The 24,212-nt window shown below is 42.6% G+C and overlaps 1 protein-coding gene and 1 non-coding gene across 2 annotated transcripts in view; one reads left to right on the top strand and one right to left on the bottom strand.

Moving 5' to 3' along the window:
• Window positions 1–19,165, bottom strand: part of NCEH1 (neutral cholesterol ester hydrolase 1) — a 136,664-nt gene extending 117,499 nt beyond the window's left edge. Inside the window, exon 1 of the mRNA XM_010356904.2 lies at window positions 18,147–19,165. Coding sequence (XP_010355206.1) covers window positions 18,147–18,284 — 138 coding nt within the window. The 5' untranslated portion in view covers window positions 18,285–19,165. The remainder of the gene's footprint in view (window positions 1–18,146) is intronic.
• On the top strand, window positions 10,396–10,498 carry LOC115892087. Its single transcript, XR_004051975.1, has one exon. It is a non-coding gene; the product is annotated as a U6 spliceosomal RNA (small nuclear RNA).
• Window positions 19,166–24,212: the final 5,047 nt, after the last annotated feature.

Below are 24,212 nucleotides of genomic sequence, written 5' to 3'. Positions count from 1 at the left end.
ACTACAAACCACTGCTCAGTGAAATAAAAGAGGACACAAACAAATGGAAGAACATTCCATGCTCATGGATAGGAAGAATCAATATCGTGAAAATGGCCATACTGCCCAAGGTTATTTATAGATTCAATGCCATCCCCATCAAGCTACCAATGAGTTTCTTCACAGAATTGGAAAAAACTGCTTTAAAGTTCATATGGAACCAAAAAAGAGCCAGCATTGCCAAGACAATCCTAAGTCAAAAGGACAAAGCTGGAGGCGTCACGCTACCTGACTTCAAACTATACTACAAGGCTACAGTAATGAAAACAGCATGGTACTGGTACCAAAACAGAGATATAGACCAATGGAACAGAACAGAGTCCTCAGAAATAATACCACACATCTACAGCCATCTGATCTTTGACAAACCTGACAAAAACAAGAAATGGGGAAATGATTCCCTATTTAATAAATGGTGGTGGGAAAATTGGCTAGCCATAAGTAGAAAGCTGAAACTGGATCCTTTCCTTACTCCTTATATGAAAATTAATTCAAGATGGATTAGAGACTTCAATGTTAGACCTAATACCATAAAAACCCTAGAAGAAAATCTAGGTAGTACCATTCAGGACATAGGCATGGGCAAGGACTTCATGTCTAAAACACCAAAAGCAATGGCAGCAAAAGCCAAAATTGACAAATGGGATCTAATTAAACTAAAGAGCTTCTGCACAGCAAAAGAAACTACCATCAGAGTGAACAGGCAACCTACAGAATGGGAGAAACTTTTTGCAATCTACTCATCAGACAAAGGGCTAATATCCAGAATCTACAAAGAACTCAAACAAATATACAAGAAAAAAACAAACAACCCCATCAAAAAGTGGGCAAAGGATATGAACAGACATTTCTCAAAAGAAGACATTCATACAGCCAACAGACACATGAAAAAATGCTCATCATCACTCGCCATCAGAGAAATGCAAATCAAAACCACAATGAGATACCATCTCACACCAGTTAGAATGGCAATCATTAAAAAATCAGGAAACAACAGGTGTTGGAGAGGATGTGGAGAAATAGGAACACTTTTACACTGTTGGTGGGATTGTAAACTAGTTCAACCATTACGGAAAACAGTATGGCAATTCCTCAAGGATCTAGAACTAGATGTACCATATGACCCAGCCATCCCACTACTGGGTATATACCCAAAGGATTATAAATTATTCTACTACAAAGACACATGCACACGTATGTTTATTGCGGCACTATTCACAATAGCAAAGACCTGGAATCAACCCATCTGTGACAGACTGGATTAAGAAAATGTGGCACATATACACCATGGAATACTATGCGGCCACAAAAAAGGATGAGTTTGCGTCCTTTGTAGGGACCTGGATGCAGCTGGAAACCATCATTCTTAGCAAACTATCACAAGAAGAGAAAACCAAACACTGCATGTTCTCACTCATAGGTGGGAACTGAACAATGAGATCACTTGGACTCGGGAAGGGGAACATCACACACTGGGGCCTATCATGGGGAGGGGGAAGGGGGGAGGGATTGCATCGGGGAGTTATAGATGATATAAATGATGAATTGATGGGTGCTGACGAATTGATGGGTGCAGCACACCAACATGGCACAAATATACATATGTAACAAACCTGCACGTTATGCACATGTACCCTAGAACGTAAAGTATAATAAAAATAAAAAAATTAAAAAAATTAAAAAAATTAAAAAAAAAAAGAAACTCATATACACAATTACATTTAATCCTTATATGCCTTGAAGGAGGTACTGTCATTATCTTCATGTTCACAGATAAGAAACTAACACTTACAGATGTTAAATAACCTGCCCAACTAGTCACAAGTGCTAAAGCCAGGATTTAAACCTAATAGCCATAACCAACAGCAGTACATGTTAAGAAGCTCTACACCTAGGCCAGGCACGGTGGCTCATGCCTGTATCCCAGTACTTTGGGAGGCCAAGACGGGCAATCACAAGGTCAGGAGATCGAGACCATCCTGGCTAACAAGGTGAAACCCCGTCTCTACTAAAAATACAAAAAGTTAGCCGGGCGTGGTGGCTGGCGCCTGTAGTCCCAGCTACTCGGAAGGCTGAGGCAGGAGAATGGTGTGAACTCAGGAGGTGGAGCTTGCACTGAGCTGAGATCACACCACTGCACTCCAGCCTGGGTGACAGAGCGAGGCTCCGTCTCAAAACATAATAATAATAATAATAATAATAATAAATCTATATCTGTATAGAAATCCCCAAACCTGAAAGCAATAGCAGATTGGCAAGAACAATGGTGACAATAAGAGAGAAAAAAAAATTACCATTGTAGTTTAGTGCAGACAACTGACAAATATCAGATTTGGACTAAACGTATTTCTCGTGTGCCAGGTACTGGTCCAAGTGCTTTACATATTAACTAATGTTTGATGATGATGACAACAAACAAGACTTGATTCACATCTTGTGCAACCTTCATAACTTTCCAGACTGAGCATTTTAATCACTTGCTAGATCAGCAAACAAACCCTTAGGTTATGTTCTCTGTTCAAGGTCACAAAGCTAGGATAGCTCAAAACCAGGATTTTAACACAAGTCTCCCCAATCCCAAAGTCCATGCTCTTAAACACTATGAAAATGCTCCCCAATGTTTGGTAAACATACCCTCAGTTTCATGAGGTGTTTTGTGAAATAAGAGATCTGTAGTCAATTAAATTTGGGATTCACTGTACACTCTCTGTAAGATTCAAAATACATGTTAGCACAGAGTTCTCAAAGGTTATACAGTTAAAAAAGAAATCCTGATTAACTCTGTTACACTTAGCTTATTGAACCATAGGGCCCTATTCAATAGGTAATATATATCTTTTTTCTTTTTTGGACAGAGTCTCACTCTGTCATCCAGGCTGGAATACAATGGTGTGATCTCGGCTCACTGCAACCTGTGCCCCCTGGGTTCAAGCGATTCTTGTGCCTCAGCCTCCCGAGTAGCTGGGACTACAGGTGCCCCACCACACCCAGCTAATTTTTTGTATTTTTTTTTTTTTTTTTCAGTATAGACGGGGTTTTGCCATGTTGCCCAGGCTGGTCTCGAACTCTTGAGCTCAGGCAATCCACCCGCCTTGGCCTCCAAAAGTGCTAGGGTTACAGGTGTGAGCCACAGCACCCAGCCAATATACATCTTTAAAGCAAATACTGAGGCCATTGGCCTGAGGTTGTCATTTTAACTAGAGCCCCTAGGTAAGCAGGCCAAAACCCAATTCAACATAAACAGTAAAATAAAACTTAAGCTTAACCTATCAGAAACCACTAACTGACCTCTAGCCACTGGATCATATCCAAATAAGGCAAAATGCCTAGCTGTAGCCAATCAAGTACTTTCTCTACCTCTCTTGGTGTTTGGTCTATAGAATCTTGCTGTTCACCCTGCAGAGTACAGCTCTCTTGGCTCAAACTGTTACACATTTTGTCTCAAGTTTCTTTTTTAAAAAACAGTATTAGCAACCTCCAGGACTAAAATTTGTAAACACATAATACACTTTTTCCCTATGTGATGCATTCTTAATGTGGATCATACAACTAGCCACAAAAGAGCTGAGAGTGGAGGGAGAAGAGGGAGAAGGGGAAGATAGAAGATTGAACGACCATAACAGGAGACTGCTGAATACAGCTGAAAGAGCTATGGGGTCCAGCAGACCTTGTTCACAGCCGACTTCACTAAGCAGGCCCATGTCTCTGAACAAGTTACTGAACTTTGTTGAGCCTCTATTTCCTTTCCTATCAAATGAGAACATTAACTACTATTTTATAAAGTGGTTGTGTTTATAATTCTGCAAATGCATCTATTACTATGTAGATATCCGCCAGCAATCTTTTTTTTTTTGAGACGGAGTCTCGCTCTGTCGCCCAGGCTGGAGTGCGGTGGCGCGATCTCCACTCACTGCAAGCTCCGCCTCCCGGGTTCACGCCATTCTCCTGCCTCAGCCTCCCGTGTAGCTGAGACTACAGGCGCCCGCCACCGCGCCCGGCTAATTTTTGTATTTTTAGTAGAGACAGGGTTTCACCGTGTTAGTCAGGATGGTCTCGATCTCCTGACCTCGTGATCCGCCCGTCTCGGCCTCCCAAAGTGCTGGGATTACAGGCTTGAGCCACCGCGCCCGGCCCTGCCAGCAATCTTATTGTTAAAAGCTGATCATTTTCTAAAAGCAGAATTTTTTTTTTTTTTTTTTTTTTTTTGAGATGGAGTCTCACTCTGTCACCCAGGTTGGAGTACAGTGGCGTGATCTCAGCTCACTGCAAGCTCCGCCTCCCAGGTTCAAGCGATTCTCCTACCTCAGACTCCCGAGTAGCTGGGATTACAGGCACCTGCCACCACGCCCGGCTAATTTTTGTATTTTTAGTAGAGACGGGGTTTCACCATGTTGGCCAGGCTGGTCTCGAACTCCTGATCTCAGGTGATACACCTGCCTCAGCCTCCCAAAGTGCTGGGATTACAAGCGTGAGCCACTGCACCTGGCCTCTAAAAGCAGAATTGACTTGCTTTGCAAAGAAAGTTAAGGAAGCCTGGATAATTGCTGTTTGGCCTTGCCTCTCACAAACAAGGAAGAACTGTGTGCAGTGAAATGGAAGTGACTGAAACCTTGGGACAAAGTGACTTTACCTTGGAAATGATGCATATACCAGAAACAGTGAGATAAACATCTTCCACTTTTTAAAAAGTAGATTTCAAAGAGTTCAAAGAAAGATAGTTTGAGTCTCAGGGCAGGGACAACATCATGGGACAGGCAGCTCAGAAAAGGGTCTTAGTCTCTCATGGGGTATTCATCAACTATCCTATTCAAGGGGAAAAAGGAAAGGCAGATGACCAGAGTGAACAGGCAACCTACAGCATGGGAGAAAATTTTTGCAATCTACTCATCTGACAAAGGGCTAATATCCAGAATCTACAAAGAACTCAAACAAATATACAAGAAAAAAACAAACAACCCCATCAAAAAGTGGGCAAAGGATATGAACAGACATTTCTCAAAAGAAGACATTCATACAGCCAACAGACACATGAAAAAATGCTCATCATCACTCGCCATCAGAGAGATGCAAATCAAAACCACAATGAGATACCATCTCACACCAGTTAGAATGGCAATCATTAAAAAAATCAGGAAACAACAGGTGTTGGAGAGGATGTGGAGAAATAGGAACACTTTTACACTGTTGGTGGGATTGTAAACTAGTTCAACCATTATGGAAAACAGTATGGCAATTCCTCAAGGATCTAGAACTAGATGTACCATATGACCCAGCCATCCCACTACTGGGTATATACCCAAAGGATTATAAATTATTCTACTACAAAGACACATGCACACGTATGCTTATTCCGGCACTATTCACAATAGCAAAGACCTGGAATCAACCCAAATGTCCATCTGTGACAGACTGGATTAAGAAAATGTGGCACATATACACCATGGAATACTATGCAGCCATAAAAAAGGATGAGTTTGCGTCCTTTGTAGGGACATGGATGCAGCTGGAAACCATCATTCTTAGCAAACTGTCACAAGAAGAGAAAACCAAACACCGCATGTTCTCACTCATAGGTGGGAACTGAACAATGAGATCACTTGGACTCAGGAAGGGGAACATCACACACTGGGGCCTATCATGGGGAGGGGGGAGGGGGGAGGGATTGCACTGGGGAGTTATACATGATATAAATGATGAATTGATGGGTGCTGACGAGTTGATGGGTGCAGCACACCAACATGGCACAAGTATACGTATGTAACAAACCTGCACGTTATGCACATGTACCCTAGAACTTGAAGTATAATAAAAATAAATAAATAAAATAAAAAAAAAAGAAAATCCCCAGTGTTCTTTTAAGGAGATGACCTATAACTAACATTTCGTTAGAAACAGACACATAATTCACAACAAATTTGAAAACAAGCAAAAATCTATTAAAACATGAGGAAGTTAGAAACCCAGAAAACAGCGAGGCTTGCAAAACACAGTTGCAAAGGACAACACAAAACCATTTTTGTCTACGTTCAAGAGTCAGAAGCACGTGGAAGCACAGGGCCTGCCCCATGTGACAGACGCAGTAACACAGTGATAATGGAAGCAGAACCATGAATTCCTAATTTCTCTTTAGTTTCTCTATCACGAATGGTTTTCAAACAAAAACAAAAGTCCTAAAGCAGTAAGAGGAAAATTATGTCTATGATAGGTGAGAAAATTTATGATTTGGTGGGGGAGCCTGTACATAAGTAGCAACATAAGCAACATCTAAGGGCCATAAAAGAAAAACAAAACGCTAGCAGAGTGTTGAGAAAGAAATTAAGGCGGAGGCAGGGCAGTGAGAGGTAAGGAGATGGGGAAGTTCTCAAAAGAGACGATTTCTGAGTTGGTATTGAAAGATGTGTGGGATATTGGCCAAAGTAAAAGGGTGGGAGGGCATCTGGGACAGAGGAGACAACAGGAGAAGCGTAAGCAGATTCACGAGCTAAACTGTCATCTATGACACAGTGAGGCTGCAGTCAGCAAAATGGTGCCAGGTTGTAGCAAGCACCAAGTGCCAGCCAGAGAACTTAGCACTTTTATTCTACAGGGGATAGGAAGTGTGGGTGGGGTGGAGGAGTGGCAACTGGAGGATTAACAGTCAGACTGGAGCACTCAGGGTTGGTAACAAGGGATCATTTCACAACCTTGACGTGATTAGGCCTAATGTGTGCAAGTCAAATAAATGCAGCCTGAGCATCCGTCCTGGTTCGACTGAGAATCATTCAGGTTTAAAACCATTGTCCTGAGCCAGGCATGGTGCCTCATACCCATAATCCCAGCACTTTGGGAGGCTGAGGCAGGAGAATCACTTGAACCCAGGAGTTTAAGACCCACCCTGGCAATATAGGGAGACCTCGTCTCTACAAAAAATACAAAAATCAGCTGGGCATGGTGGTGCGTGCCTGTGGTCCCAGCTACCTGGGAGGCTGAGGTGGGAAGATTGCTTGAACCTGGGGAGGCAGAGGTTGCAGTGAGCCAAGATCATGCCACTGCACCCCAGCCTGTGCCACAGAGACCCTGTCTCAAAACAAAGAAAAAAAACACTGTTGACCTAGCATGATTATTAATAACAGTCTCTGCTACTCTCAAAGATGTCCTGGTTTGGACAATAAATTATATGGCTACCTAAATACATGTAACTTGGGGACTATCTATCTGTGTTTAATATCAATGATAATAGACATACATTTTAAAAGTTACAAACCAGGGAAAGGTGAGCTTCCCAACAGGTATTCTACAAATGGATTACAGGTGGGGCACTAGCTATCAATGTTTAAATATTTTATAGAGGTAAAAACTTAAAGCCATTTTGTCTAACTATACAGAGTTGAATAGTTGGCATCAGAGTTGGCATTCTATTTGAGAACCATTTGTGTAACTCTTTATAAATCTTGTGAATTCTGTTATTCAAGCTCATACAGATTCCCCGAAAATTGCTTCCAGAATCCCCAGTATACAACACAAATGTAACTGTTTCTGACACGAAAAATAGTAAGAAGCACTGATGTAGATTAATTGTGGGAGCTCAAAAAAATAAAGAAATCAGGACAAAAAATTCACTAGTGACTAAGTTATCATGAGTGTCCTCACAGCATAGCCCAGCAGGGAGGGCATGAAACTAAGAGACCATGAATTTCTATTGTAGTTCCCATTTCGCCAGTACAACCGATCACAGGTTTTAAAAAAAATTTTTTTTTAAGAGACAGGGTCTTGCTCTGTCACCCAGGCTAGAGTGTAGTGGTGTGATCATACACCACAGCCTTTACCTCCTACGCTCAAGAGGTCCTCATTCTCCCCAGTAGCTGAGATTACGTGCCACCACATCCAGCTAATTATTTTTTGCAGAGACAGTCTTACCTTGTTGCCAAGGTTGGTCTTGAACTCCTGGCCTCAAGGGGCCTCCTGCCTTGGGATTACAGGTGTGAGCCACTGTGCCTGGCCCTGATCATATGATCTTGATGATGTCCTTGACTCTTTCTGAACCTCAAGTTCCCTTAGCTGACAAATGGAAATAACAATGGCAACGAGTCATTTATTGAAAAAATGAAAAGAGGTGATATTAGTAAAAACCTTCATAAAATCTAAAGTACTTTATAAATATGAGGTATGCTAAAAAGTTATGTTCTTTAAGGTCTCATTTCTTTCAGGGATAGCCTCTTTTTCCACTTGTCACTGGTGTCCCTCAGGGGCACCCTTGGTAGAATCCCCCAGATCTTTCTCTCACTCCAAACACCTTTGTTTCAACTACTTCTGCCACTATCCATTTGCCGACCACTCCCAAATCCGTATCACCAGCCCAGCTCTGTCTCCTGAGCTCTGGATCTGTATATGCAGCTGTTTATGAACAGCTATCCTTGACTAGTCAGCTGACATTTCAAAACAGGGTCCCAAACTGTATACCTTCACCCCTAGGTCTGCTCTTGCTCCCAAATCAGGGTCATGGTCCCCATTCACCCAACTATTCCAGAATCTGTCCCAGGAGTCATCTTTGACTCCTTCCTCTCCACTGCTCCATACTCTCCCCTCCAACAGCAGCTCTGATCAGCTGTCTTCCAAATCAGTCCCACTTCATTAGTTCATGCTCTCACCTGAATTAGCACTTCCTAAACGGTCTTTTGCCTTTTTTTTTTTTTTTTAAAGATGGAGTCTCCCTGTATTGCCCAGGCTGGAGTGCAGTGGCGCAATCTTGGTTCACTGCAACCTCCACCTCCCGGGTTCAAGCGATTCTCCTGCCTCAGCCTCCTGAGCAGCTGGCACTACAGGCGCACGCCACCACGCCCAGCTAGTTTTTTAACATATATATATATATATTTAGTAGAGACGGGGTTTCACCATACGGGCCATGGCTGGTCTCAAACTCGTGACCTTGTGATCCGCCTGCCTAAGCCTCCAAAAGTGCTGGGATTACAGGCGTGAGCCACCGCGCCTGGCCCACTTTTGCTTTCTTACATTCCAGTGTCTACACTGCCACTGTGAAGGACTATTCTAAAACACAGTTTTGAGCATGTGACTTCTCTGCTAGAAGACTTTCACTTGCTCCTTTCTTGTCCACAGAGCTCTTCCTCACCTGACTGGTGCTTCCCTTCTGCCTCCCTCTCTAACCTTTGAACTTGAAGCTTCAGTCAGTCTAAACCACTTGTAGTTCCTCAGCTATACCATCCTCTCCCACTAGAACCTTCACATACTGCTGCTTCTGGCTGGAATGCCCCTTTCACCCATCTCTTCTCTGGTTTCTATTATAAGGAAATCTAGCACAAATCTAAACTCCTGAGTTCAGGAGTAACACAGGCTGGAACTGAATTCAGGCTCCACCTCATATAAACTGTGTCACCTTAAGCAAGTCACTTTTCTTTGCATTTCAGTCTCCTCCTTTGTCACATTAAGAACACCTGCCTGATTGTATTACCATGGGCTAAACTAACTGCACACAAAGCACATAGCACAGTATCTGCCACAAAGTAAATGCTCACTATATGCTCAATAGATGTTATTTTTACTGTAAGCACTCAACCTTGACATCTCAGATTAGACACGTTTCCCCAGTGCCCAGGTCCACTTTAGATGTTTTTTCCAAGACTCTTGCAGCAACCCACAGATGCCTCTATCATAATTCTCCTTCCATCATTCAAGCACCCATCTTATCACTGGCAGTTGGTTTATCACCCCTCACTTGACTATAAGCTTCTCAAGATTAGGTATCTGCCTTACACATTTCTGTTTTGCCAGACCAGCCCCTTGCCTTTGTGTTCAGTTAACGTTTATTTAATACGTGATGACTTCTAGGGTTTTCATTTTATTAAACACTGAAAGACAGCTTGTTAAAATTTCATATGATGAGACACCTTTGATTAGGCAGGCAATATAGTCCAGTTTTTCACTTGAAAATTCAATTACAGGTAAGCATGGTGACTCATGCCTGTGATCCCAGCACTTTGGGAAGCCAAAGTGGGAGGATCACTTGAGCCCAGGAGTTTGAGAACAGCCTGGGCAACATAGCAAGACTTTGTCTTTCCTAAAAAAGAAAAAAAAAAAAAGAGCCAGGCATGGTGGCACGCACCTGTAGTCCCAGCTACTCAAGAGGCTGAGGCAAGAGGATCCCTTGAGCCCAGAAGTTCAAGGTTGCAGTGAGCTGTGATCACACCACTGCATCCCCACCTGGGTGACAGAGCGAGACCTTGTCTCTAAAAAAAAAATAAAAGGTAAAAAAAAAATAAAATAAAGTCAATTACATTTCTTCATTCTATACAAACATAAAATGAAGGAGAAGTGGTAGACAGTTCCCACATAATTTCATTTGGCAGCAAAAATAAATACATGGTGCTCACTTCAGCAGCATATATACTAAAATCAGAACAATTCAGAGAGGACCAGCATGCCCCCTGCAGAAGGATGACACATATTTGTGGTGTTACATATTTTCTTTTAAAAAGTAAATATGGCTTGGCGTGGTGGCTTACACCTGTAATCCCAGCACTTTAGAAGGCCGAGGTGGTTGGATCACCTAAGGCCAGCAGTTCGAGACCAGCCTGGCCAACATGGTGAAACCCTGTCCCTACAAAAATACAAAAAAAAAAAAAAAAAAAAAAAATAGCTGGGCATGATGGCAGGTGCCTGTAATCCCAGCTACTCGGGAGGCTCAGGCGGGAGAATTGCTTGAACCTGGGAGGTGGAGGTTGCAGTGAGCCCAGATGGCACCATTGCACTCCCGCCTGGGTGACAGAGTGAAACTCCATCTCAAAAAAAAAAAGTAAATATATGTTATTTTAAAAGAAGCAATTGTGCATAAAACGAACATTTAAGAATGATTAACTGTACTTTCACACTTCATAGAAATGTCTCAGATCAAGCTCAAATTGCATGGTAGAGATAGGATGTCCCATTGAAATAATGAGGGTATTTCTATGCTTAGGGCTATATTTGTAGAAGTGCCAGAAAAAATAAAAAGGAAACTATAAATTGGGCATTATCTTACACACCTGGTAGCTGAATCAATCTGATCTTAATTTTTCATAGGTACTATCTGCAGAGACCAACTCAGGCTGTTCACCTGTCAGAACTAATACTGATTAAATAATGCCCCTGACATTATTCTTAAAACCTTTTGCTGCCATATGTTTAAAGAAAAATCCTAGCAAACCAGCTAAAAATTGTGGTTAGTGAAGTTACAATGTGCATGAAGAAACAGGCATCATCACAATTTCTGGACAATCATTATTTACTGATGTTTTAAAGTTAAATTTACCTGACAATAGTAAATATTCCAGTTCAAAACTGTTATGAAAGAGGTTAGCACGTTGGAATTCTGCAGTTTCCAGCTGAGCTGTCATTTAAACCACACCCACACAGCCCAAAAGCACATCGTGCACAGAGAATTCAGGTGAGGTGACATTAAGTCTCAACAACTTTGGGGACATTTGGCATGATAAAAATCCTTGATCAACTAGTCCAAAAGCACTGTCACCCATAAGAAACAGGGGAACACGCAGCACAAATACCTATTTCAGCACTTCTTTTACATTATGTCACTGAAAAGATTCATAGTATAAGCAGTAGGAAGTTAGAGAATAATCAAGACAAGCCAGGCTCATGCTCCAAGCTCCCTTGGGACACCATTATTACCTTTAGTCACATTTTCCTTCCATCACTCAAGTGCCCACCTTAACACTGGCAGTTGGTTTATCATCCCCCACTTGACTGCAAGCTTCTCAAGTTTAGGTATCTGCCTTACACATTTCTGTTTTGCCAGAGCAGCTCCTCGCCTTGGTGTTCATTTAATAAGTGACGACTTCCAGGGTTTTAATTTTATTAAACACTGAAAAAGAGCTTGTTAAAATTTCATAATATGACGCACCTTAGATTAGGCAGGCAATATAGTCCGGTTTTTCACTTGAAAATTCAATTACAGGTAGGCACGGTGGCTCATGCCTGTGATCCCAGCACTCTGGGAAGCCAAAGCAGCAGGATCACTCTTCTAAACTATACATTCTAAACTCCCTCCTATGAGATTTTGTAACTACACCTGTTCTACACCTCTCAGCTCCGAGCTTTTTAATAGCTATATATTAACATGACTTCTCCATCCTACTAGACTGTGGTTTCTTCTAGGTCACTTTAGTGTCTCCCCAAAGCTTCACACAGGATTTCAATTCATGTTAAGTCTAGGTAACTGAGCACAAAGCATGCCACTATGATACCTATATCAGGGGATCCAGTAAAGTCTTTTTAAAAGAAATTCGGTTTTCCTCATAAAGCAAATACTAAAATATACATTGATATGCATACGCACATCAATTCCACTTTAGAAATAGAAAAATTATCCCTGGGGGGAAAAGTTATTTTTTTAATACATTTTTTGTAGAGATGGGGAGGCTGGCACCGTCTCACTATGTTGCCCAGGCTGCTCTCGAACTCCTGACCTCAAGTGATTCTTGCACCTCAGCCTCTGTAAACTCAGCTGATAGCAATAACCTAAGCACATTCTGAGAATGACCCTGTAGGACTGACACACCTAAATGTGTGTTCTGAGCTAGGGAGTCCCCAAGTGCCCAACCCAGTGATTTTTTCCTTATCTATGATAAACATGTGAGTAATCCCCACCATGGAACATTGGGTGTACAGGGGATCAGGGCCCTGAGTTTTGGGTTAAATGAAGGTTGCCAGGTGGAACTCATTAGGGGGAGGACATCAAGTGACAATGCTATGTAAACTGCATGTTTGCAGGCAGTTGTGGTTTTCCTGCCCTGCCTGCCACCACTGTACTGCAGAAAGACAGATATGTTGTCCAGCCTGCTGCCAATGGCCCATTTCTATATATAAAGTAGTTCTTCTGTCCAGCCCATCACCACTGAACTCCTTCCCTTGTTTGTAAGCCCCTAATAAAACCCTATGTTTTGGCTGGGCACAGTGGCTCATGCCTGGAATCCCAGCATTTTAGGAGGCCAAGGCTGGTGTATCACCTGAGGTCAGGAGTTCAAAACCAGCCTGGCCAACATGGCGAAACCCCAACCTTACTAAAAAAGTACAACAATTAGCCAGGCATGGTGGTATACACCTGTAATCCCAGCTACTCCGGAGGCTAAGGCATGAGAATCACTTGAACCCAGAGGTGGAGGTTGCAGTGAGCTGAGATCACACCACTGCACTCCAGCCTGGGTGACAGAGTGAGACTCCATCTCAACAACAACAAAAAACATGTCTTGTCTGCAGGCTCTGGGAATCTTCTTCAGCCTCTTCAACCTGGTGCCTTCACTACTGACGTTAATGGGGGTTTGGTGCAACAGTCTCCCAAAGTGCTGGGGTTACAGGCATGAGCTACCATGCCTGGATAAAAGAAGTTTTAAAATAATTTATTACTACATGTTCATTGTAGAAAATCTAGAATATACCAATATGAAAACTGAAGACACAACCTTATGGCCCAGAAGAAAAAATCGTGTTTTAAATTATATCTTTCTGCTTTTTCTATACAAACATAGATACATGTTTTGATATATAAATAGTGTATACGCTATTTTGTAGCCTTTTCCTGCTTAACACATAGTACACATCTTTTGCAAGTCATTAAACATTTTACAACCTAAATTTTTTTAACTGCCTAGTATCCCCAAATATGAATTTACCATTATTTAGTCTTTTACTGCTCTTAAATTTTTTCTTTTTTTTTTTTTGAGATGAAGTCTCACTCTGTAGCCCAGGCTAGAATGCAGTGGTACCTCAGCCTCCCAAGTAAGTGGAATTACAGGCACGCGCCACTGCACCCGCCTAATTTTTTGTATTTTTTAGTAGAGATAGGGTTTCACCATATCATATTGGCCAGGCTGGTCTTGAACTCCTGACCTCAGGTAATCTGCCCGCCTTGGCCTCCCAAAGTGCTAGGATTCCAGGCATGAGCCACCATGCCCGGCCTTCATTCGTTGAAATGGTGCTGCAAATAAAAGAAAAAAAGATTGCTGAATTTTCCTTCACGTTTATTATAAGTGGCAGTGCTTTTAGACTAGTTCAACAAGTTTTTGGTTTTTTTTATCTTTGTCTTATGGTGCTGATGAACAAGTTTTTTAATCCTGTAAAATGTTTCCATCTTTATAGCTAGAGGTTCGCCTATATCCATCATTACTTACCATAAATTCCGTCTTAGAGGGATTACAGGGTCAAAAAATAAACACACTGCTAAGGCTTCTGATGGATATTGCCAAACCGTTCTACAAAAACGTGGTTCTAACATACATTTTCTCCAGCAGTGTACACTTCTCAGCATTTTAACCTGCACTGAGATTACCATTTAAAAAAAAAAAATCTGTCTGCATAGCATTTGGAAATCAGCCTTCAGGACTTCCCCAGACTCTCTTCTTTTGTTCCTCTAGTCTCCTGCTGCCTGGTCATCTAAATTACACCCCTGCCCTTCCCAGAGCTACTTTTGTTTGTGCTTTTCCACTGCTCACGTCTTCTGGTGGCTTTGCTATAACACTGAAATTTGCCTAGCTAGTATTTTATCCCCTTAGGGCCAAAGCATCAACTAATCTGATGAACTAATCCATGCTAATGCAAAGGGGCTCATTTCCAGCAACACGTATGCAATATAACATGCAGTTTAAGGAAAATATATTGTCTACAACAGCAATGCCTTTTATCTTATAGAGCATTGGTTCTCAAGTTTTGCTGCAATTAAGATCATGTGGGGAACTTTTCTTTTATTATTATTATTATTATTATTATTATTATTATTATTGAGACGGAGTCTCGCACTGTTGCCCAGGCTGGAGTGCAGTGGCGATCTTGGCTCACTGCAACCTCCGCCTCCCGGGTTCACACCGTTCTCCTGCCTCAGCCTCCCGAGTAGCTGGGACTGCAGGCACTCGCCACCACGCCAGGCTAATTTTTTTGTATTTTCAGTAGAGACGGGGTTTCATCATATTAGCCAGGATGGTCTCGTGATCCACCTGCCTTGGACTCCCAAAGTGCTGGGATTACAGGCGTGAGCCACTGCGCCCGGCCGGAACTTTTCTTAAACACTGCTAAGAACATTCATCTCCCAGAGATTCTAAGTAAGTTTGGTATGTGGTGTAACCTGAGCATCAAGTGTTTTTTGTTTGTTTGTTTGTTTGTTTAGTTTTGTTTTAAACAGTTCTTAGGTGATTCTAACAGCATTTGTGTTTGAGATGAGTCAGAGAGATCCTAAGCAGCTTCTCCTTAGGGACTATGGGGGAACCCCAACGAAGAAAAGTGCAATGAACATAATCTCAATAATCTGACTCACTGCACAAGATAACGGAGATAAAGAGTAGTAAAGGGTGAAGTATTTGCCAATGACAACAGAATAACATTCACATTTCTTGATGGTAGGCGGCTGACGCTGTGTTAGGAAACAGGCTGAACTTAATCTCTCAAACAGCTTCAATAGATTTTGTAATTGAGCCAATCAATTCAAACTAAAATTATTTGAGTAACGAGGTTGACGCCATGCTATTTATTTACTTATTTATTGATTTGAGACAGAGTTTCACTCTTGTTGCCCAGGCTGGAGTGCAGTGGCATGATTTCAACTCACCGCAACCTCCGCCTCCTGGATTCAAGCGAATCTCCTGCCTCAGTCTCCCAAGTAGCTGGGACTACAGGCAACTGCCACCAGGCCTGGCTAATTTTTTGTATTTTTAGTAGAGACGAGGTTTCATTATGTTGGCGAGGCTGCTGGTCTCGAACTCCTGACCTCGTGATCTACCTGCCTTGGTCTCCCAAAGTGCTGGGATTACAGGTGCAAGCCACTGCGCCAGGCCATGACACCATGCAATTTAGTAGTAGCGCTCCAGGTTTCAACTATATAAATTATTTCCAGTTTATATTTATTTTATTGCTTCAAAAAAGGTGAGCATTCTTACAGATGTTCCCACAATCCACAATGAACCCTTTGGGACAACTAGAAGACTCACTACAAGTACCAGGCACTTAAATACATTACTAGACCTTACAGCAAACCTACAAGGTAGATATTGCCCTATTTTACAGGGAAAGCTCAGGAAGATTTGAGGTGACACTGGTAAATTGCTTTATTGGGTAGAATATGTTTCCATCTGAATAACGATCTTTCTGATATTTCACAATTTAGAAGAGAAGTGGTAAGAGCCATTTCTCTGCAAATCCACTCCTGAGCCACAGTGTCAGGTGAGAACACTGGTTACCTCATCTTTTACTGACTTCAGGTTACACCCACTATCATTCTCAAGCGCCACCTGAGGGTATACTCTGCGGAGGACCTTACACAGCCTTGTCCTTGACGGGTTGGCAAGCTTAGCTGGGAAAGAAAAGCTTTTCTCCAAACCTAGCTTGTCCAAGATTACTTATGATGGAGAAGACTTCTTTGGTGACCTGAAAACTAAGAATAATCTCTGCAGCCAATATAGGAGTTTGACTTTTTCCTGTTTTCCTATGTTTAAGCTATTGTAGAAGACCATTAACCCACCCAGGTAAACACCAAGTAAACATCACTGTTCCTCAATCTTTGAAGGGTATTACTTTCAAATTACATAATTTCATGGGGGAGGAGAGGGATTGCAGGGCTTCCTACACCAAGACTGACTTTATTGACACCAGTGCTAAAGAAGGGGATGATCATTTTCACCATGTCAACATTATAGGAAGCAGGAGGAAAGGAAGGGGGGCAGAGGTCTATAGTTTCATAGACCTTTCGTAAGTGAGAAAAAGAGCTTTGGAGATGAGAATGTGGCTGAATTCAGGAAAAGCAAATCCATGTTAGGAATGTGCTACAATAGCTACAATACCCTAGTAAGGGGACTTTTCACAGGATAAAGCCCCACAGATTATGTAATTCTACACATAGTGAATGGACAGGGAATAGGAATATAAACCCTCTGGGAAAAATCATGATTTTTTAAAAATCAGCTTTCTCAGGTTGAAATGATTTTTTTCCTCTTTCTCTAGTTGTCATTTCTGAAAGAAGGAGTTTATAAAAATATTCTGAGATTAAAGCCCAAGGTTGTGAGGAGGGAGGAGGCTTAGTTTTGGAGAAGGTTAGAGTTTAGATAGAGCAGGCTGCTCAGAAATACTGTCCAATCAGAGGGCTCAGCCTTGGCTGCAGACTGTAGTTTAGATTTTAGATTCTCTGACACTAAAAATAATGCCTCTTACCATGGAATAAACCAGAGACAGTTACATTTTCCTGTCCATGGGAGGAATGAACACACACCCATGATACAGTGGAGAGAAATGCTATCCTCAGAGAAGTGAGGTTAAGGCAGGTAACCTCACTCAGGAAAAGGTTATCTGACAGCCAAGGACATAAAATAAATGCTGTAGGGCAAGCAGAAAACATGCATCATGCAAACCAGGGCTGCCGCCTCCTCACCTCCTTTCAGCCAGCCCAGCCTCCCAGTTCCCGTTCTTGGGCTGAGCTGAGACCTGCCTCGGGTGAAACGCCTCCTCACCTCCTTTCGGCCAGCCCAGCCTCCCAGTCCCCTTTCTTGGGCTGAACTGAGATCTGCCTCGGGTGAAACGAGAAATCCCTACGGCTCCTCAAGTGCTTGGATGGAGAGCCCTGCCTGCTGTGTCCCGAAACGGAGCGCTCCACAGCCTGGGGACAATGGGAGACTGCCCTTGCCTGCTTCTGCTTCTAAGGGGGCTGCATTCCCAGGAACCAGAGCCTGCTTTTCCTGAGCTGTCCTAAAAACATTTAACTCACTCTCTGCCGGCCCCTATGGGAGAACGACAGTGTGGGGAAAGATGGTTTATAAAATGCTGAAGGATTTGCCTTTTGACGTTGCAAACCAAGGAAGAGGAAGATATTTAGGACAGACGAAGGTTTAAACAGTTGTCATATTCTATTCAAGCACTTCTTCCCTGTCACAAAGGCAGACGGGGAAATGTAGATCTAGCCCGCTGCTAGCAAGGAGGCGAATGCGATACCCTGAAAATTCCCGATTGGACCACCTTAAAAAGCGATGGTCTCAATGCATTAGGAAAAACCTGCGTTTTCGTCGAACCCGGCGGAGGAATTTTGTATCCCCTTCAAATATTGCGTAAGAGGAGGAAGAGAGAAACAGCGCTGGGCTGCACCTCACCACTTGCTGTGCACCCCGGAAAGTGGCGTCCAGCAGCATCAGCTTCCAGGGGTCGGACACAGAGCCGGGCAGCGGGATGTACACGTAATAGGCGGCCAGCGCCACCAGGGCGGTGAGCAGGACACAGGACGACCTCATCTTCCCCCGGCTCGGCTCGCCAGCGGGTTGGCAAAGAGGAAAGGGCGATGCCACCCGGAGACCTCCGGCAAGTTTCTGCCCGCGGCAGCTGCTCTTTCACGCGTTTCTTATAAGCCCAGGAGCCAATCAGAGGCTGCGTCGGGAGGAAGTTGGAGCGCGGACGTGCCCCCTCTACGGTGTCCTTGCAAAGTGTGGCAGTCACTCCAGGTTTGAGGAAGGCTCTGTCGCTGCGGTGGCCGTAGCGCAGCGGACCCTGGAGGACACTGGTTTGTACTGCATGCGTGTGAGGATGGCTTTCCTCCTGGAGGGTCTCAAATGGAAAATAGTTTCAGTGTGACGAGTCTCTGGACAAAGCAAGTGGGTCATTCTGACTCAGAGTACTGAGAAAGGAAATAAAAATTCTGTTTTCTGGAGCCAGACTTGGAGTGGTTTGTAAGTTCTAGCTGATATATGGCAAAAGAAGATATTAAATTCTTCTGGCTCAAACAATGAAAGACCAGTAGTACATCTAGCACCCACGTCTTGTTTCTAAATCCCATGCTCCAATAAAAGGAACCACGGCTTTTTGACACCACCTCTGGAGAAAAGGCTGATACCAGGGCTGGCGCCGTAAAGTACAAGATGAACCTGTTGTGCCAGAGATGCGGAAGTGCTCAAAAAATGATAGGAACTAGTCAAAGGTCCACAGCTGCCAACTTGAAGGGTCTTGTAGTGGCTAAAGCTGGGATAATTTTACCATCAATATGAATCATCATAATGGATTATAACCCATTGATTAAAATAAAACTCAGCAATCTATAGTAATATAAATAAATGAAAGAAGAAAGGCTTTTCTTAAAATAGAATGCCAACTAGTAACCACGGAAAATTATAAATGACTGCTAAAACTAGAGGATAAAAATTTGACACAGAATTTTAGTTCTTCATCAGAACTCTCCACAAATTACTACAAAGGGAAAAAATAAAACTTTTTATTGGAGAAACTTGTGGATATCACCTAAAAAATTCTTTCAGTGGGTTAATGGTAGCAGAAATACATTTAAACCCAGATTTCTTGTTAATGATTGGGGATGAGGAGGGGTGGGTGAGTACTGAATGGGAGAGAGAAAACTTCACTAGCAAAATTTCAACCAGAAATCCAGAAGGAAAACATTTAAAGACCTGTTTCAAGAAAGTGGTAGGATGACAACTCCAAACTTATTGATGAAGGTCTTAAAACACCTAGTATATATAATTATGCATCTTAAGATAGTAATTTTAATTTAATCTAATCAATAGAAGTGAAATAACAATAAATTCGCTTCTGATAATGATATTTTTAGGAAACAGTTGGCTTCCTCTTCAAAGTTGAAGGAAAACTGATAAGAAGGGCACACTTTCATGGTATTTCAAGCAAGTTCTCTCTCTGTTTTTTTGGGGGGGGGTTGTTTTTGTTGTTGTTTCTTGTTTGTTTGTTTTGTTTTGTTTTTGAGATGGAGTCTTGCTCTTGTCGCCCAGGCTGGAGTGCAATGGCATTAGCTCACTGCAACCTCCACCTCCCAGGTTCAAGCAATTCTCCTGCCTCCCGAGTAGCTGGGATTACAGGTGCCCACCACCACGCCCAGCTAATTTTTGTATTTTTAGTGCAGATGGGGTTTCACCGTGTTGGCCAGGCTGGTCTCGAACTCCTGACCTCGTGATCTGCCCGCCCTGTCTCCCCAAAGTGCTGGGATTACAGGCATGAGCCACTGCTTTTAAGTTACTGGTTAAGCTCATAACTCTACGCAGATAGGAATGTTTATGTTTAGGTTTGTGTGTGAGTATATGTGCAGAAAATTAGAAGCTAATCCTTTTTTTTTTTTTTTTTAAATGGAGTCTCCCTCTTGTTGCCCAGGCTGGAGTACAATGGCGCAGTCTTGGCTCATTGCAACCTCTGCCTCCAGGGTTCAAGCCATTCTCCTGCCTCAGCCTCCCAAGTAGCCAGGATTACGGGTGTCTGCCACCACTCCCGGCTAATTTTGTATTTTTAGTAGAGACAGGGTTTCACCATGTTGGCCAGGCTGGTCTTGAACTCCTGACTTCAGGTGATCTGCCCACCTTGGCCTCCCAAAGTGCTGGGATTACAGCTGTGAACTACCATGCCCAGCCAGAAGCTAATCTTTATGGGTGATTAGAAATAATCCTGGAGATATAAACCAAGCTGACTATTGGATTTAGTTACATTACTTGCTTTCAGGAAATCTGCAAAATAAATTCAAGTTTTACTTTGTCGACAATATTTTTCTCCTAGATTTTGACTACATGTTTATGAAAACATAGATCTTACAGCAAATGACAAAACCAAACTGAACCAAAAACAAACAAGCAAACAAATCCAAAAATCCCCACACCTAACTCAGCCTTCCCTCTTCCACGGGCAGTGACACTCTCAGTGTTATAGATGAGCCTCTTGAGGATTAGCACAGCCAAACAGCTTGTTCATATTCCTCTAGTTTGTAAGTGATAGTAGCAATATTTATTTCTGCCTCTCAGTGAAGTGTGACTTCCCTTAAGCAGTACACTAAGAGATAGAAACTAAGAAAGAACCAAGAAACTGCAGTAATCTCAGATCAGAAATCTGACAGCCTCTGTAGATCTGAGAGTTTTTTTAAATGAGACTAATTTGAGATAAACATAAACACCTTCACCACCTGTTTTCAATACTTCATTCATTCAACAAACATACCTGGCCCGCATTGGGAAATAAATAAGTTGTGGCAGGCAGGTCGTAAGGTCTCTACTCTTTGTTTTTGTATGCTTGGAGGGCGGGAGGGTTCAGGGGAGGATATAAGCAAGATACAAAAGGAAGAGCCAAACAATAAAGAAACAAACAAAAATTAATAAGCAACATGCATTAATTTGCCTTACTATGAAGTAATTCTGTGGTAAGCACTTTGAATATATTAACTAATTTAGCTTCATAACGATTCTACGAAGTAGGTACCATTGTTACTCTAAAAGCAGACACTGAAAGATGAAGTGCTTTGCCCAAGCCATCCAGCTGGTATGTGAGCCCAGAGTCTGAGCCTACCGCTCATGTGCTTTACCACTCAGCTCTACTGCTAAGTGGTTAAAAATGAAGAGAAAACAGCTGGGCATGGTGGCTCATGCCTGTAATCCCAGCACTTTGGGAGGCCAAGATGGGCAGATCACCTGAGGTTGGGAGTTCGAGACCCGCCTGGCCAACATGGGGAAACCCTGCCTCTACTAAAACTACAAAAATTAGCTGAGCGTGGTGGTAGGTGCCTGTAATCCCAGCTACTCGGGGGGCTGAGGCAGGAGAATTGCTTGAACCTGAGAGGCGTAGGTTGCAGTGAGCCGAGATTGCAGCATTACACTCTAGCCTGGGCAACAAGAGTGAAAGTCTATCTCAGAAAAAAAAAAAAAAAAAAAAAAAAACAAGAGAAGAAGAAGAAGAAGAAAGAAGAAAAAGAAGAAAGAAGAGGAGGAGGAAGAGAAAACAGAACAGGGTGTCTGGGAGCTGCTTTAAATTGGGTGGAAAAGGGGGCCTCTTTAAGGAGATGCCATTTGAGCTGAGATCTGCATAACAGGAGAAGACTGCCATGCAGGGTTGTGGAGGTGCAGGGAAAAGGTGCAGAGGCTCTAAGGTGCTAACCCCATCAAGAAACACTAACAGCTAGTGAGGCAGGAGTAGTGTGGAAGAGGCGGCGGGACAGGCTCAGTCACAGAGGTAGTATAGGTGCAGAAAAGCAGATCATTTAGGACCACATAGGCCATGTTAAGGAGTTTGAATATTCTGGTGCAATGGGAAGCAATTGGAGGTTTTGTAACAGGGAAATGACATGATCTTATCTATTCATATATTTTAAAAGGAGCACAACAGCTGCCATGTGGAGAAGACCTGTCAGGTGGCTTTTGCAGTAGTCCAGATGAGATACAATGGTGGCCTGGAGGCACAGTTAGTTTAATAATGGATTCAAGGGGACAGATTTTGGGTATATTTTAGAGATAGGGGAGATAAGACATACTCATAAGTTACGAACGATGGTAAAAAGAGTCAAAATACTGTGCTTCTAAGGCAATAAGGTATAGTTTGAGTGCAGCAATTGACTTTTCTGTTTTTATGGAATTGTCTTAGATAATTTTTATTAGCATCTAAATATATGACATAGCAATATCATTGCTTAACAAAATCTTTATTTTTATCACTTGAAATAATTTTCCCAAAATGCCATATATTACACCATGTAAAGTGGTTTTCTTCATCCAAGACAAGCAGAATTTTTGTTCAACATTTATTGAGTTTTGCTATCTGTAAGGCATTGTGGTAGATGCTGTCATGATGAAAATATAGTTCCTTTCCCTGTGAAAAAGTGCTCTAGTTAGAGAGAAAGTCAGGTAAGTAAGATAGTTTCAAATATGTACAAAGTCCAGAGATGTAACACAGAAGAAGTCAAAATTAATTCTGTTCCAGAAAAAATGAGGAATAAGAAATACTCAAAAAATACTCAAAAACGGCAATGACTGAACAAGTTTTGCAGGCTGAAAAGGAGTGTGTGTACAGGCAGACAATAGTGAGACCATCCCAAGCAGAAAGAAGAGATTATATGGGAATTCTGAAGTGTGATGGGAGCAGAGAACTACACGTAGTTCAGTATTTCTGGAGCATCAGGGAGGTGGAGCGTAATGAGAGTATAACCTGAAGAGTTAGAGATCACATAATGGAGGGCCTCCTACGTATGTTACATCATTGAGGAGTTTGAACATTATCGTTCAGGCAGTGGGGAGGCATTGAAGGGTGTGCATTAGATCACTCTGGTAGAGGGTATGTTTGGTAGAGAGAATGAAGCAGTTGGGAGGATGTTGCTTTTTTTGTTTGTTTTTGTTTTGCTTTTTGGTTTGTTTTTTGGAGATGGAGTCTCGCTCTGTTGCCTAGATTGGAGTGCAGTGGCGTGATCTCGGCTCACTGCAACGTCTGCTTCCCAGGTTCAAGCAATTATCCTGCCTCAGCCTCCTGAGTAGCTAGGACTACGGGTGCACGCTGCCATGCCTGGCTAATTTTTGTTGTTGTTGTTGTTGTTGTTGTATTTTAGTAAAGACGGGGTTTCACTGTGTTGCCCAGGCTGGTCTCGAACTCCTGAGCTCAGGCAATCCATCCACATCAGCTTCCCAAAGTGCTAGGATTACAGGCATGAGCCACTGCGCCCGGTCAAGGATGTTGCTTTCAAGGTGTCCAAGATAGAGATGATATTCGCATAAACTTGTATCAAGTGATGAAAATGAGAGCAAAAAGTCAAAAGATACCTGAGAGGTAGAATCAAGAGGACTTGTAAAGGGAGAGTAAAGGTGTCAAGATGAATTTCCAGGTCACTTGCTGAAGCAGATGGGAGAATGGTGTTGTCTTTTCAGAGATAAAGAATGGTAAAGGGTGAAAGATTTAAGGGGAAATGATAAATTCAGCTTGGAAGAGTTAGGTTTGAGGTATCTATAAAAGATTTAAGTGGAGACAGTACATAGGCTCCCAGACAAAAGCTGGAGGTGTAAATGTTAATCTTCAGCCTGTAACTGAAACCATGACAATGAATGAGACAGAAGCTCTGCGTGTCTCTCTCTCTCTCTCTCTCTCTCTCTCTCTGTGTGTGTGTGTGTGTGTGTGTGTGTGTGTGTGTGTGTGTGTGTGTGCGCGCGCGCGCACATGCACGCGTAAGGATCTAGGGTTGGTCAGAAGAAAAGCAGGCCAGAGGGCGTTGGCATATACTGGTTAGGAGAAGGAAAAGTTGACAAGAGGCCAAGAGGAAGTGGTCAGAGAGGGGTCTGTCTGAACTAGAGGCATGGAGCAGTGGTGAATACAGAGAGGCAAGGAAATCATTGAGAAGTTAAATTGATGGAATTTCCTAATTGGATTCTTGAAAGGGAGAGGGAGAGAATGGAGCCAGTAATGTCTTCAAA

Source organism: Rhinopithecus roxellana, chromosome 1 (genome assembly GCF_007565055.1).
Source record: "Rhinopithecus roxellana isolate Shanxi Qingling chromosome 1, ASM756505v1, whole genome shotgun sequence".
Lineage (NCBI taxonomy): Eukaryota > Metazoa > Chordata > Mammalia > Primates > Cercopithecidae > Rhinopithecus > Rhinopithecus roxellana.
This window is presented reverse-complemented; position numbering and strand designations above follow the sequence as displayed.